This window comes from Ixodes scapularis, unplaced genomic scaffold (assembly GCF_016920785.2).
Source record: "Ixodes scapularis isolate PalLabHiFi unplaced genomic scaffold, ASM1692078v2 PGA_scaffold2__306_contigs__length_199485367, whole genome shotgun sequence".
NCBI classification, from domain to species: Eukaryota; Metazoa; Arthropoda; class Arachnida; order Ixodida; family Ixodidae; genus Ixodes; species Ixodes scapularis.
In genome coordinates this window covers 69,307,708-69,323,150 of record NW_024609857.1, presented here as the reverse complement: position 1 = coordinate 69,323,150, position 15,443 = coordinate 69,307,708, and the positions used below count along the sequence as shown (strand labels likewise).

The window sequence follows — 15,443 nt, the reverse complement described above, 5'->3', positions numbered from 1 at the left end:
GCCTTCTTCCAGGGGATCTCGCGTACTACGACACAGATGGCCGAATTTACTTTGTCGAAAGAATCAAGGAAATGATCAAGTGCCTGGACAACCAGGTGGTCCCAGCGGAACTCGAAGAACTGCTGCTCGCCAACCACGACGGAATCGCGGAGGTGGCTGTAGTTGGCCTTCCCCACTCGGTCTACGGCGAAGCACCGGCCGCGGTTGTCGTGCCCAAGAAAGATATCGGGAACGGTGTTCAAGCAATGGAAAAAGAAATCAAGGGAATTATTGCAGGTATCTCTCCTTCATTTCATTTCAGAATTCAAGGGAGTGCCGCGTTATATTGCACGACATTTCTCCAAAATGAAATGGGTGACATAAATAAGAGTGTCAATTGGTTTTCGCGGTATTTTATATAGTACACTGTAGAAACGGCGCCCGCAGAATAAAAAAAAATAATTAATCTTTGAGACACCATTATGGTCTACGTTTTGACGAACAGTTTCCTGAGAACTGCAATATATAGCCATTCAATTAGACGAATAAGGTTCCACTGAGGTTATTTTTTTAATATTACCTTTTATTTTTGAAAAAAAAAGATGTTTACAACACCCTGTTGCACCGAATTAAAGCGGAGCTCTTGAGGAGGAGGAGGGAAGGGTGCGGAGGGGATGGTATTCCTCTCCTCCTCCCACCTCATCTGCTTCTCTCCCTCTTCCCCTCCTCCTCCTCCCTCCTATTCCTCCCTACTCCTCCTCCCTCCCCAAGATATTTTCAGTTCACACATGCACCAAAGTAATATCTGCATCACTACAACGAAGGTAATCTGGTATTTATTTGCACCCATTTCCTCATAGATGGCGCAGAATGTTTCCGGAACAAACGAGTTGTATGCTCGCAGCTGCGCATGAAGGTCGGGCGCTCGAGGTCGACTCTGGCCACGTGCTGTTCACCCCCGATCTCGAGCTAGATCTTCGCCCTGCGTCCCCCGCTGCCGGAAGCGGCCAACGGGGGCGGCGCGAGATACGAGCCAGCATAGACGTAGATTATAGGGAGTATTCACTGGCGGCCATAGCTGTGTGCGCAAATGTTGAGCGCGTGCTGAGGTCGAGCTTCCACAGTTCTTTTGCAACCTGCATTCCGCACCATCAAAAGTGCCGGTCTTAGCAGCCTATTTGATGTGAGCTCGTTCTGAGCATGCGCTCTAGACAGCACCCACAAATATGGCGTCTAGTGGATACTCCCTATAGTGGCTTACATAACGTAGAATAAGCTCTGATTTCCGACTGGATTTGAAGTTCCAACCACGTTCGAAATCATCGAAAGTTCAGGGTGCGGCGGTGCAGCCGTTCGGACCATCACATTTGGCACCAATGCAAATTTGCAAAAAAAGAAAATATATATATATATATACAGGCTCTCACAAAAGAAAATTTACACGCTAAAATGGCTCGCAAAAATCAAAAGCTGGACGGATCTTGTTGTAACTTTCCTCAAAAATGTCTTTGACTGGTCACATTCTTGTGCTGAAATTTCAAGTCGAAACACTGAGTACAAATAACAAAAAAAAAAAAAAAAAAATAAAAAAAAACAGATTTTTTTTAACGGCGGAGCGGCAGCTGTCGGGGAGACACCGAACGACGGCCATGTTTCTTTGCCTTATCCAGAGATGGCGCTACGGATTCACTGGACGCAGAGCCGTATATGGGGAGAGTCTGGCCAGTCTATGATCTCGCCGCCGAAACGCTCTCCTCCCAAGTGAGCCAATCAGCACGCGGCGTAGAGCGAGAGGCATGAGCCCATGCGCGTGAACTCCCGGCTGCTCCCACCTGAGTGGGGAGGGCCGCCATCACTGATCTCAATGACAATTGCTGGATCGCGCTTGCCGCTCCCGCAAGTGAAGCCACCGGGCTTCACTCGCTTGGGATACGAATTGCCGTTTTTGCTAGCCTTTGCTGCAGTTTTCCAGCGTGCTGACGACACATTTTCTACTCGTTCGTCGTCATTCGCCGAAGAAGTTTTTTGAAGACTCTGTGTATTGTTGAGACTTGCCGTTGTGAACACGTGGAAAATTTTACGAAAGTGCAGTGTCGCAGGAAAAAGGCACAACGCGTCGAAAGGAAGGGCTGGCGGCGTGTTCAAAGCTTCCTTGGCACGCCGAAGTGCCGTGTCTCTGTGCCTTCGCGCGCTTGGATACCGACCAAGAACCGACGCCGTGTGAATGTGTTTAGCGAGTGCAATGTGCGTGAAGCCGTATCAAAAGGTACAACTCGTCGAAAACGTGTCGCCGGTGTCGCGGCGTGATCAAAGCTTCCTTGGCACGCCGAGTGATGCATCTTTGTGCCTTCGCACGCTTGGATACCGGTCAAGAATTGACGCCGCGCCAAAGTTCTGAACGTGTGTCGCGCGTAGATGCCTTTAGATCATTTATATATATCGGCCACGGAGTTCTGGATCGTCCAGCTGTTCCGGTGAGTTGCTATCAATAAAAGGGGGAGATCTGTACGTGTTCTTATGTACTATATTAACCATGGCTATGTCCCAAATCTACTCTAATAGATTCCGTGGGAGCACGAATAGGGCAACGTTGTGGAGCCAGGGGGGTTTTCGAAAGCAAAAGTACAAGACGGCGAGAATGAAAATCTTTGAAGCGCGGCCGATATGGTCGTGTGCAATCTGTTGACCAATTACAATTAGGCGAGCCGCGCTCAAACGTCAAGTGCAATTAAGTAGGTTGATAATCAGCCAGCACTGATCAGTGATGAGGAGCTGTTGTGCACGGTATTGTGTAAATCGTCTAAGGACGAAAAAAAGACGTACCTTCTCCCCATCTTCCGTCGCTAGTGGACGCTGGATTAAGCTCGTTCCTAAACCGCGAGGGGAAAAGACGCTGATCCAGAGGCACGAACAGCTTCACGCACATTGCACTCGCTGAACACATACACACGGCGTCGGTTCTTGGTCGGTATCCAAGCGTGCGAAGGCACAGAGACACGGCACTTCGGCGTGCCAAGGAAGCTTTGAACACGCCGCCAGCCCTTCCTTTCGACGCGTTGTGCCTTTTTCCTGCGACACTGCACTTTCGTAAAATTTTCCACGTGTTCACGACGGCAAGTCTCAACAATACACAGAGTCTTCAAAAAACTTCTTCGGCGAATGACGACGAACGAGTAGAAAACGTGTCGTCAGCACGCTGGAAAACCGCAGCAAAGGCTAGCAAAAACGGCAAATCGTATCCCAAGCGAGTGAAGCCCGGTGGCTTCACTTGCGCTGCAGCGAACAAGCGGGGAAGCGCGATCCAGCAATTGTCATAGAGATCAGTGGCCGCCATCTTCAATCATTTTCCCGGCGAAATGCGTACGATCGGCATCTAAATCTCGGTTATTGCCTTTTATATCGCTGGCTCTGGCAAGAAAATTACATTCTGTTATTCCTCGGTGGGTTAAAAAGCTAATAAATGGAGATTTTTCGGCGTATGGCCACAAACTTTTCTTCAGGCGAAAAAGAAGTCGGCCCGTAGCAGACGACGGGTGGCCTCAGCAGTGCTCTTCTCCGACCAGTCTCCGACAGCGTTGCTCAAATATGGCGGTCGTCTCCTCTCTGCTCCCTTCTTTCTCTCTCGCTCCTTCGGCGCTCTCCTCCCTTTCATTTCCTTTTCTCCTCTCCGGCGCCTTCGTCGCCACACCCACTGGCCAAACTCTCCCAATATACGGCTCTGACTGGACGCAGAGCCGTTTATTGGCTCTGACTGGACGCTGAATGAACGGAAAAGCGCGCTTTTATCCGAGTTTTTGGTTGCGTGGGATATTTGCCAAAATAAAGTTGTTTGGGTTTTCAGTTAAGTTTCACTGTGCAGAAAGTGTCATTCCATAAATACGAATAAATAAAACCGCCAATGTCTGCTGCAGAAATGACGTACCTTCGTCTCCGACGGTTCTTGTTTCGTGCATCGTCTGCTTTCGCAGTTTGACGTTTGAATGAGTCACGAGAGGTAGCCAGGAGTGCGCCCGATAAGGCAGCGATTTGGTGGCTCTGAAAAGAGCCGTTGAAATCTGAACCGCGGTCTTCGTAGTTCTGGTCAAAAGCCTCATTCACACGCACATACACTCGGAAGAAAAGCAAAACAAAAACGGTTAGACTCGCAGCTCGACCGACGTGCCCGCCGCGAACTTCGATGCATTTTTCAAGCCTCCTCTCGTAGTCCTGGAAGACGGCCTCCCGCATGTCGTCACTGATCGTCTCGAATGCGTCGATGATCTGTTCTCTCAGCTCAGGGATGGTCCTCGGTCGCCGGGCGTACATTTGGATCTTTACGTACCCCCAGACAAAAAAATCGCAAGGGGTGAGGTCTGGAGACCGAGGGGGCCAAGCCATGGTCGGAGAGCCGCGGCCCATCCATCTCCCGGGAAACGTGTTGTTGAGCCAGGCTCTAACGTTGCTCGCATACTGGGGAGGGGCCCCATCCTGCTGGAAGATGCAAACTTCGCGTTGCATATGTGCAGTTTCGAGCTCCGGCAAAATCTGTTCCTCCAGCATCTTGAGGTACGTGTCACCGGTCACCGTCGAATCGAAAAAAAAAACGGGCCGACAACACCCTCTCGCCAAAGGCCGCACCACACGACGACTTTTGGCGACTGAACTGCATGTTCGGTCGACCAGTGCGGGTTCGTGGCAGACCACAACCTGCAGTTCTGCTTGTTGACGCGGCCGTCGAGATGAAAAACGGACTTGTCTGTAAACACGAGGAATTGCAGGTGGCTGGGGTTGGCCCGAATCCGCGCCAGCTCGTCCTAACAAAACTGCACTCGCCGTGCGTAGTCCTCCGGCTTCAGTTCGTGCAGGAGCTGCGCTCTGAACGGGTACACTCGCCGGCGAACCACCGGCCACACGAAGCCCTGGCTAAGGTTGAGCTGACGAGCAGCACGCCTGATCGAGAGGTGGGGCTGCGCATCGAAAGCGTCGAGAACGGCTTGCTGCTCTCTTCGATTCGGCGACGTTTCAACAAGGTTCGGAGTCTTGTTTGTCATGCTGTCGTCTTGGGCCAACCTTGTCACCCACTTGATGATGGTTGGCCGAGAGGGTTGTCTTCTGTTGAAGGCGGTCCGGCACTTTGTTCGGACTTGCTTGAATCTTCCAGTTGTTGCATACCAGAGAACCACCTGGAACCTCTCCTTGGAGCTCAGTTGTCGCATGGTGAGGCGTGGAACAAAACAAGAAAAGAAAAAAAAAAACAGCGATAACAAATGAAGTTAACGCACTGAGGCAGAAACACGAACGTCAAACTGCGAAAGCAGACGATGCACGAAACAAGAACCGTCGGAGACGAAGGTACGTCATTTTTGCAACAGACATTGGCGATTTTATTTATTCGTATTTATGGCATGACACTTTCTGCACAGTGAAACTTAACTGAAAACCCAAACAACTTTATTTTGGTAAATATCCCACGCAACCAAAAACTCGGATAAAAGCGCGCTTTTCCGTTCATTCAGCGTCCAGTTAAAGCCCCTTGATAAAAGTGTTTTTTACAAGTACCGCCAACCATTGTCGTGGAAGCGCGCGAGACACGTGCCATGAGCGGAAGCTCCGCCGCCATTCGCTTCCAAGGCCCGCTCATTTCAGTGCTGCGCCGCCATTTGCTTCCAAGGGCCGCTCGAGACATGGGCCTCGTGGACTCGCGCATTTGACACTACTTGCAAGACAAACGCAAACACATCGAGGGGCCTTACGTCCAGTGAATCTGTAGCGCCATCTCTGGATATAGCAAAGAAACATGGCCGTAGTTCGGTGTCTCCCCGACAGCTGCCGCTCCGCGTTGAAAAAATCAGAGCCATATATTGGGAGAGTTTGGCCAGTGGGTGTGGCGACGAAGGCGCCGGAGAGGAGAAAAGTAAATGAAAGGAGGAAAGCGCCGAAGGAGCAAGAGAGAAAGAAGGGAGCAGAGAGGAGACGACCGCCATTTTTTCGCAACGCTGTCGGATAGAAGAGCACTGCTGAGGCTACGCGTCGTCTGCTACGGGCCGAGTTCTTTTTGGCCTGAATAAAAGTTTGTGACCATACGTCGAGAAAACTTCATTTATTAGCTTTTTAAGCCACCGAAAAAAAAAACAGTATATCCTTCTCTTGCCAGAGCCAGCGATATGAAAGGAAATAATAGAGATTTAGATGCCGATCACATGCATTCCGCCGGGAGAATGAACGAAAATGGCGGCCCTCCCCACTCAGCTGCTGCAGCCGGGAGTTCACGCGCATGCGCTCATGCCTCTCGCTCTGCGCCGCGTGCTGATTGGCGCGCTCGGGAGGAGAGCGTTACGGCGGCGAGATCATAGACTGACCAAACTCTCCCCATATACGGCTCTGGAAAAAATCAGTTATCATTTTTTTTTATTTTCTTTGTGCTCGGAGTTCCGACTTGAAATTTTAGCACAACAATGTGACCAGTTAAAGACATTTTTGAGGAAAGTTGCAATAAGATCCGTCCAGTTTTTGATTTTTGCGAGCCATTTTAGCGTGTAAATTTTCTTTTGTGACACGCTGTATATATATATATATATATATATATAAAACACGGGCCTTCACACCATCGTACGTGGTCTCCGAGGAGGATATAAACGAAATTGTGCAGATGAATGAACCGTACTTAATCCAATGAATTAAAGAATCCAAGTTTCCAGGAACCCGCCGAAAGTCAAAAAACGGCGGAGCCAGGATTTGAACTCTGGGCCTCCCAATGTCCGGTCGGGTGTGCTAACCACTACACCACTCCACTTTTTTTTTTTTCTTTATTTTCGGTTAAGACAAAATGAGAAAGCACACAGTCATTCACATACGTACAGTTTGTTCAAGAGCGAATCAGCACTTAGCGGCGGTTGCCAGCACATTAAAACCTTTTTAAACATACCAACTCATCCAGTATTGGCAACCATTCAGGAGGTTCAGGAAGTGCACGGTATACCTCGCGAATATATGCCACACTTTCAATGAAATTTTCTCTTACAGTTTTGCTATTAACATCAGCATTATTAACACTCATTCTTGTCCTCCAGAGACTGTGGAGGCCGAGGAGCATAAACATATCGTAAGGGACTCCCCCCTCGTTTTCCAGGGGCAAAAAGCGGATGCAGTGCGCAGTTATCGGTAGATCTTTTTTCAGTGTGCGCTGAAGAATGTCCCAATGAAACACGGCGTCCCAACACTCAATAAATGCGTGCTCTATCGTCTCGGGTTTTTTGCAGAGGATACAATTCACTGACCACGGTACAGATATACATTTCTGTTCCAGCCACGCCTTTAGAGGGAGTACGCCGCAGTGCAATTTAAAGAAAAAAGATTTTACCGAAGATTTGATTGGCATTTTCTTACTCTTTTAAGCACATCTAGCCCTGGACGTTCACAGTATAATGACCTATAGAGAGGTATTGGCAACAGTACATCTATTAAATCTTTATACAATCGTTTTCGGGTAACTAAACTAAGATACTCTAAAGAAAAGCGCACCTTGAGTATTCTGAAAGAAAGCACAACTTCACGCAAATAACCTTGTACACTGGATCGCATTTGACTACTAGATGACACCACAAACTCAGGGAGTGCATACTGCAGTCGCACTTGCATAACAGTACGCAAAAATGAATCTTTCTGATCGCGTAAAAACATGAACCTAGACACAATTTGTCTTAGAAACAAATGGGACAATCCTAGACCACCATTACCAACAGATCGGAACAAATTGGTACGAGCAGAACGCTCCCAGCTCGAATTCCAGATGTAAACAGCGAAAACTCTGTGCAGTCTTTGCACGTTGAGGCGCGGCATACACAGCACTTGCAAGATGTACCAAATTTTCGCAGTTAAAAATAAATTACAAACGGTAGCGCGTGCAAACATGGAGAAGTCCCTACCCCTCCAGCTCTCCGCTTTAGTCTTAACCTTCTCCGTCTCTTCACTCCATAGTTGCTTGCTATCGCGGTAGTGCTGGAGTGGCACCCCGAGGTACTTCGCAGGTAAATTTGTCCACTGAACATTCACAAAGTTACCGGGTGCGGTAGCCCAATTACCGTGCCAGAGACCTACGCTTTTGCCCCAGTTGATAGCACTACCTGTTTTCTTACAGAAGGAGGAAGCAGTGCTGATTACCTCACGAACGCTGTCTTGGTCTACACAAAAAACAGCAACGTCGTCTGCATAAGAACGCACTTTTACTTCGCAAGAGTGTAACCTAAAACCATGTATGCTATCATTGTTAATCAGTTTTAAACAAAATGGTTCCAAGTAAATTGCAAACAGCAAGAGAGACAGTGGACATCCCTGTCTTACAGAAGATCGAACCTGCACACTTTCACTGACGTTCTTATTTACAATGATGGACATCGAACAGTTTGCGTACACCATTTTTAAACCGTCTAATATCACAGACCCTACATTAGCATGCTCCAAATTAAGAAAAAGAACCTCATGCGACACACGATCGAATGCTTTCTCCAGGTCTAGCTGCAACATAGCAACTCGTCTGTCAGAGGCATCACAATATTCTAGAATGCTCCTTACAATATGTATGTCAGTTAAAATGGTGCGGCCTTTAATACCGCAGGTCTGATGCGGTCCCACAAGGTGTTTTATAACATTTTGCAAACGTCTAGCCAGGACTTTTGTGTAAATTTTGTAGTCGACATTAGTCAGACTTATTGGCCTATAAGAGGAAACAGACAATAGTTTTACAGGGTCATCGACCTTAGGAATGAGGACAACATGGCTTTTCAAAAAGGATGGCGGTAACTTATTTATGGAATACGCTTCTGTGACTACCTCGTACAAAGCGTCCGCTGCCTCCCTCTTAAATGTTTTATAAAATTCGGCACTGAGACCATCCGGCCCGGGCGTTTTTCCGGCAGTTAATTCGTCTATGGCATCTTCAAGCTCGCGGACGCTGATCGGCAATTCTAAACTTTCTCGAACATTCTCTTCAAGCGTGGGCATAAGCGACAAAAACTCGGTGTCAAAACCGTTATCTCTTGCTAGGCTGTGACCCATCAAATCGTTAAAATATTCAACGAACGCTCGCTCGATCGTTTTCTTATCGCGAGTTATCGTATTTCCGTAGCAAATTTCCTTTATTTCGTTTCGCTGCGCATACCTTTTCTCGTCGCTCAGTGCTCGCTTCGAAGGTCTTTCGCCCAACCATAGCCTCTGGGACCGCGCACGTACAATAGCCCCTCTGTATCTTTCACAGTCGATCACTTCAAGTTGGTTCTTGATATCCCTTATCTCTTGTACAAACTCACCCGGTTTCGCGCTTTCTTCGATCAAAAAGAAATTCAATTGGCGTCGTAGCTCTTTTTCCTTCTTCTGTTTTTGATAGTTGAGGCTGGTGCTCCTTTCAATTGCGTTAATTTTTACCTCTTCCTTAAAAAGTTCCCACCTAGCACCCCACATTGTCCTCTCGTCTTCGAAAAATTTCCTAAATAAATCATCTACGTTAGATTTAAATACGTCATCCTTCATGAGGCTAATGTTCATTTTCGAAAGCGACCATTCCCATCTTGCCTTTTTTAATTTTTTACCGAGGGTGAACATAACTAACGCATGATCGCTGAAAGAAACAGGTTGAACGGAGTAGTTGTCGCACAGCGGGACAAGACTAAGCGAAACGTAAGCCCTGTCCAGTCGAGCTTGACTAAGGCCCTGAAAGTGCGTGAAATGAACGCTACTTTTAGCGGTGACGTTTGCGACGTCCTCTAACGCATTTTCAGCGACAATGTCATTCAAATAAAGAGCACTTGAGTCGCGAACCCGGGTTGCATTAGCACGATCCTCTGGTGCGCAGACGCAATTGAAATCTCCGAGAAAAATAAGAACTCTTTCACTCCTAAGGAACTCACTCAGTCCCTCAAAATTTTTCTACGTTCACGCTCGTTAGTCGGAGCATAAACACAAATAACGCGCCAGTCTATTGGCCTCGAGATCGACCTAGAGGTGGCGCTACGGTCGCGCTATCATCATCATCAAAGCGGGGATAGGAGAACGGCCGCCCCTTAGGCTCTCCACGGTCGCGCGCGAGACAGCGTAGATTCTTGCGTTTATTTTGTCGCATACTATCAGTGGGAAAACAATTTTAGCGGAAAAGGATGCAGTACTGTTGGTGCTTCAGTGAAGATCGAATCGTGTTGCCAGCGTGCGGCCTAAATTTATATAATCGCTTCTGTGGGTGCGTCGTCTGCTCTAGGCAGACGTTGGAAAGCATGGATCACCACGACTGATGCCTGTCTCCGGTTGAACTGGAATATTTATGTTAAATATTTGCTTATTTTAAAATGAATGTATCGGTTCATCAACGAGGGAATTAAAAAAAAATGAATAAATTCCAACCCAGATAACATAATAATGGTACTGTGGGCTGTGAAATCGCAGCTTCTATGCTTTTTTTAACGTTTAGCTTTTTCAGTAATATAAATATTTAGAATGAAGATAAGTTAGCGCTGTATTGGAAATTACCATGCTATTGAGTTCCTCTGCCCTCTCATTGTGCCATAGTGTGGGCAAGTTTTTTGTTGTCTGAACAAATCTGTTGCGTTGCGATGAGGAGAGAGTGTCTCTTCTAGTTAAAATCTGCAAACTGCACGGTTTTGGCAGGACAACTGAAACACGTGAAACAAACTGTTCTAATACATCTGCCGTGACTGTAATAAACGAGTTTAACCGAGCAACGCAGCAATGTTTCTGTTATTAAATGCTTTTCTCGGTAGTGAGGATTCACCCGCTTCAATTTTCTTGGCGAGGGCCGCGGATGTCAAAAGGCTAAAACTATAAACTTCTGGCTAAATAATCTTGTATTCAAACACGGTAGACGTTGCAACCCCAACAAACGACGCGCACCACGACACAGACAGCATCGGCCGCAGTGATACTGTTTTACTAATGAGGGCTAGCAACTTCCACGAGACTTTCCGATCACCCTCCGCCCTCACCTAACGTATATCGGGACTAGGCAGTTCGTCGATTAACTTTCAGATTATTCAAGTAATGCTCTAATTGCAATTTTTTTTCTGCCGGTTAATTGGAGCCTTCTGCTGGCGAAAGTCAACACGGAGTAAAATATGCCTGCTTTAATATTTCTGACGTGTATTTCTGACACAGGCTTGCACGGTGAACCACTTCAGCGTGCTTGTCGTTTGGCCGAGGGTGATTATACTGTTTAAATAATAACTTAAAAATACTTCATTTTAATAAGCTTCCCGTGTTCATATTTATGTAGGACTCACAACGTGAAGTTTAGAATGAGAATGCAATATGCCATTTATGACATAGTAAACCCAGTAACAAAATGTATAGTTTTAACGTCTTTCACGCAATGTGACCGGCGAAAAATCAAGATACGGATTTATTGATTGATTAGTCTATTAAAGGATAGCGATCAGTCCAGTTAATTTTCTAATCAAACCTCAGACTCACTCAACATTCAATGCTTCATGAAAACCACAGTTTGTGCGAGATAACAAAAATACGCGGGACCAGCGATTGTATAAAAAACAACACACTAAGATTATGGAAGCTTCCAAGTTAATAATAATCGCTTTGCTGAATTTCTACGCATGGCGAACGATACAAAACAACCTTTAGTAAGAAGAAACGGCAACAAAAACATAAAACATTTAATAAGGGATGTCAAGCTCAGCCTGAAACGGGCTTGCGTCGTCCAGATCCATGCTTCTGAGCGTGCGCCCGTAGCAGACGACGCACGGCGGTATCCCCGCTTTCGCGCGTTTCCAATTTCGGCCGCGCGGTGGCGACACCGTTCGATCTCGAGGCGAATACCTGAAAAAGAAAAATCGCAGAACACAAAACGGCCAGACGCACACGAAGCCGTGGCCGTCTCAACAATGCCTAGAGACCGGCGGAAAAACAAACAGCAACCGTCGGAAGTTCCAACAGCGTGTGAGTCACAAACAATTGAAAAGAGTTCGAAACGGTTGCACCATGCGGTCCGTCTGCTCTAGGCTTTCGATCTTCGTTTCCTGCACGGCCACGATGTCTATCTCGTTCTCGGCTAATAGTCGGTTAAGTTGATATTGCCGGCGTCTCGCCGCAAGCCCACGGACGTTGATCGTGGCGACACGTAAAGGAGCTTCTAACAACACCGCCATTCAGAGGGAGAGGGACCCCATGGTGCTTACCTCGGGTCGTGCGTCCATCTGTTCCGCCAAGCGCGATGTTGGCTACTGCACTTTGCTTGCACAGACTCCGAGGCCTCCGTCAAACTCCGGCGCATGCTATCACGGGGGTGGCTTGGCTGTCTCCTTGTCGTCCACAGTTGCATTCGCATTGACTGTGGACCGTCGCATCCAGAGAGGGCCCGCCTTTGACGGAGGCTCTTCCTGCTCCGAATCCTTGGGGCCTGCGACGTTTTCCTCCCGCGTTCTTTTCGCCGTTTTCTCTGCGTCGTTCATGGGGACGTCGACTGCCGCCTGCCCGTTGACTTCATTGGGGTTGATGCCCTCCACACCGGACGGTGTAGGCGCTTCCGTCGCCACCATATCCTGCTGCCCAGCGTGCTCCGTCTCGCCAGCACTTGGCGATGCATCACTCGTGTTCGTCTCCGCCACGTTCTCGGCCGCGGGGAGAGCGTTCGCTACAGGGCTTCTTTTGTCTGTAAACCCCGCGGCAGCCTCCTCGGCGTCGTCTTCGTCCATAAGGAGCTCGGATTTCTCCAGGCCCCCCACAGGCGCAGCAGCCGCCGCATACGTTCGGACGCAGTGAGCGCCCTCGTGGCCGAAACGACGGCAGACGTTGCATCGTGGGACGCGACACTCCTTGCGGATGTGCCCCGTCTGCTGGCACCGAAGACAAAGCGGAGCTCTTCCAGGCACGACGACGAGAGCTAGCTCTCCGCCCACCCGCAACTGGTGCGGGATGTTGTCGCAGGTGATGCCCGTCTTCAGCCGAAGTACCGCCGTGCGCGTCATGGCTCTGGCAGCCGTCGACACGCCACTTTTCTCTGGCCACTTCGATGACCTTGCTGTACGGCGCCAGGGCCTCTCTAACATCACCGTCGGCGACGCTAAAGAGCAGCCAATGAAGTTTGACGCGAACGTCCTGGTGGCTGGGGTCGATAACGATGCATCGGCGACCTTTAACTGTCAGCTCCGGCGTTGCCAGCATTTTCTTTTTGCCTTCGTCGTTCTTAAACGTTACTGCCCACACGTGATTCATCTGGTAAGCCCCGAGGGCCAAGACCTCGGGAAGCAAAGCCAGACGAATCAACGCGTCGCGAAAGTCCTCGACGCGGTACGGCCGCCCCTTCACGTCCGCATGAAGAAAAACGGTGTTTAAGACCACTGACCCTGTTGGCAAAGGAGGCAGGATGACGTTGTAGTCCTGGGTGTTGTCTTCAGCCCTGTTACCGCGGCCGGCGAGGGCCGCTGAAACTGCTCCACGGGAGCTCATGATGCCACGTTCGCTCGCCTCGGCGTTCGAAAATGGAATTCTACACCACTCCACCTTGGCTTCCTGGCGTTTCCTACCTGTCTTATTAATGCACAAGAAACGAAATGTATCCAATCGGAGGTGTTCTGGAAACACACGCCGCCGCGTGGAACGCGGTACGACGCTTAGTGTCACGTGGTACGTACTCGTTTGTGCTCCAGAAATCCTCCCACTGTTTGTCTCGTAGGTAGGAAACGCCAGGAAGCCAAGGTGGAGTGGTGTAGGGAGAAAGAAGAAGACGCCGTTCCGAGTGGGCGTGTTTTCATGTTCTCCGCCGAAAGTTCCAAATCGGCTTCTGGCCGAGTTATTCCGTCCACATCTGAATCTTCTTCTGCCAACAGTATGGATACGTACCGTATTCTGATGCCCCGTTTGCCTTCAGGTAACGTCGTTCTCAATTCTCTGTTCCTTCACGCGGACATGGCTGCCCGACCATATCGTGCCCCGGATTTTAGGGAGGCCATCTGTTCTATTATTGACCCAAAAGATATTATAAGTCTCGGACAATACCAGATGTCACACGTGTGGATGATCACGTGCACAAATGCTCTAGCAAAGGCCAAACTGGCCTCACGCGAGGAGCTTACCGTAAAAGGGAAGAGATGTCTCGTCATCGATCTCGAAACGAAAGACGTCAAGCTTAAGTTAATGTGGCTGCCGAGCCACATCGAGGATCGAAGAGTTGTGGAAGCGTTTCAACCTTACGGAAAGGTGATCTCCATCGAGAGAGAAAAATGGAGGGTCCCAGGGATGGAAACTATGGAAACCATGAATAGACACGTAACGCTGTCGCTAGCAGAGGGCGTGTCCTCCTCCAAGATTCCCTACCTTCTGATGGTCTTCGGATGTCAGTGTTTCGTAATCCTGCCGGGCAGACCTCCGCTCTGTCTCCGGTGTAACAGGGTTGGCCATATTCGCCGCTTCTGTCGGATACCGCGATGCTCGGACTGCGGACGCTTCGGACATTCCCCAGAAGACTGCGTACTTACGTACGCAGATAAATTGAAGCAAGGAACTACTCGTGGGGAAGAAACATTGACGGAGCTCCTCATGAACGTCAGCGAAGTGGTTGAGCCCACGGGTGAGATCCCTCCTTCCGCTGATTATGAGGGCAAACCAGCTACTGACCAGTCACCTCCTGAGCCCGAAAAAGAAACACAAGAAGAGTCTGGCCAAAAGGTTCCACCTACCCCTGGCGTGTTGGTGTGCTCGGGTTCCTCCACGACGTGCGAAGTGTCACCTGACTTTCCGCCCCTGCCTCAGGTACCCGTAGACGAAAGCACCCTACCCACGACCCACAGCACAACTCATGACACGACCGACAACGACTCCCGTGACACGACCCTTGAAAAACCAACCTTGACTGCGCCTGAAGAAAACGACGTGCAGGAAATACCATCCCAGAGCCTGGTTCACCAGGAACCACGTAAGGATGACACGCCTGGTGAAGACTCGTTTGCTCGATCAAAGCTCCTTGATCGAAAGCAGGGAGGCAAGCGCCAAAAGCCTTACACCAAACATGGAACAGGTTCCACATCGTTTAAAAGCATCCCTGTGACCGTTCATCCCCAACCATAGACTGTCATGAGTAGCGCCCTTCCACTTCGAGTGGCCACCCTAAATGTTAGAGGTTTAAAGTCTAAAAGAAAACAGTATCAACTTCTCCAGCTTTTACACCACCAACAGATCGACATCCTTGCTGTGCAGGAAACTAAGCTTTCAGAAGAACATGAGACCGATGTTGCCTTGGAACCTTTCCTGGCTGATTTTGAAATTTGTGTAAGCCATGCTTGCGGCACCTCAGCAGGATGCTTTCTGTTCCTGAAGAAAGCTAGAGACTTTTCCTCCATTTCCCTGACCATTGATCAGGAGGGGCGCTTCATTTCCTGAGACTTAAAGTATGACGGCGAGGATTGGCGGTTTATGTGTGTGTATGCGCCTAATACAGTATCGGCTAGGAATGTGTTTTTTTCTTTCGTAGC

At 48.9% G+C, this 15,443-nt stretch overlaps 1 protein-coding gene across 1 annotated transcript in view; it reads left to right on the top strand.

The window, feature by feature from the left end:
- LOC120838683 (4-coumarate--CoA ligase 1-like) overlaps positions 1-15,443 on the top strand; it is a 273,015-nt gene that overhangs the window by 241,409 nt on the left and 16,163 nt on the right. The window contains exon 8 of the mRNA XM_042291430.1: positions 13-276. Within this exon, the coding sequence (XP_042147364.1) occupies positions 13-276 (264 nt within the window). The remainder of the gene's footprint in view (positions 1-12; positions 277-15,443) is intronic.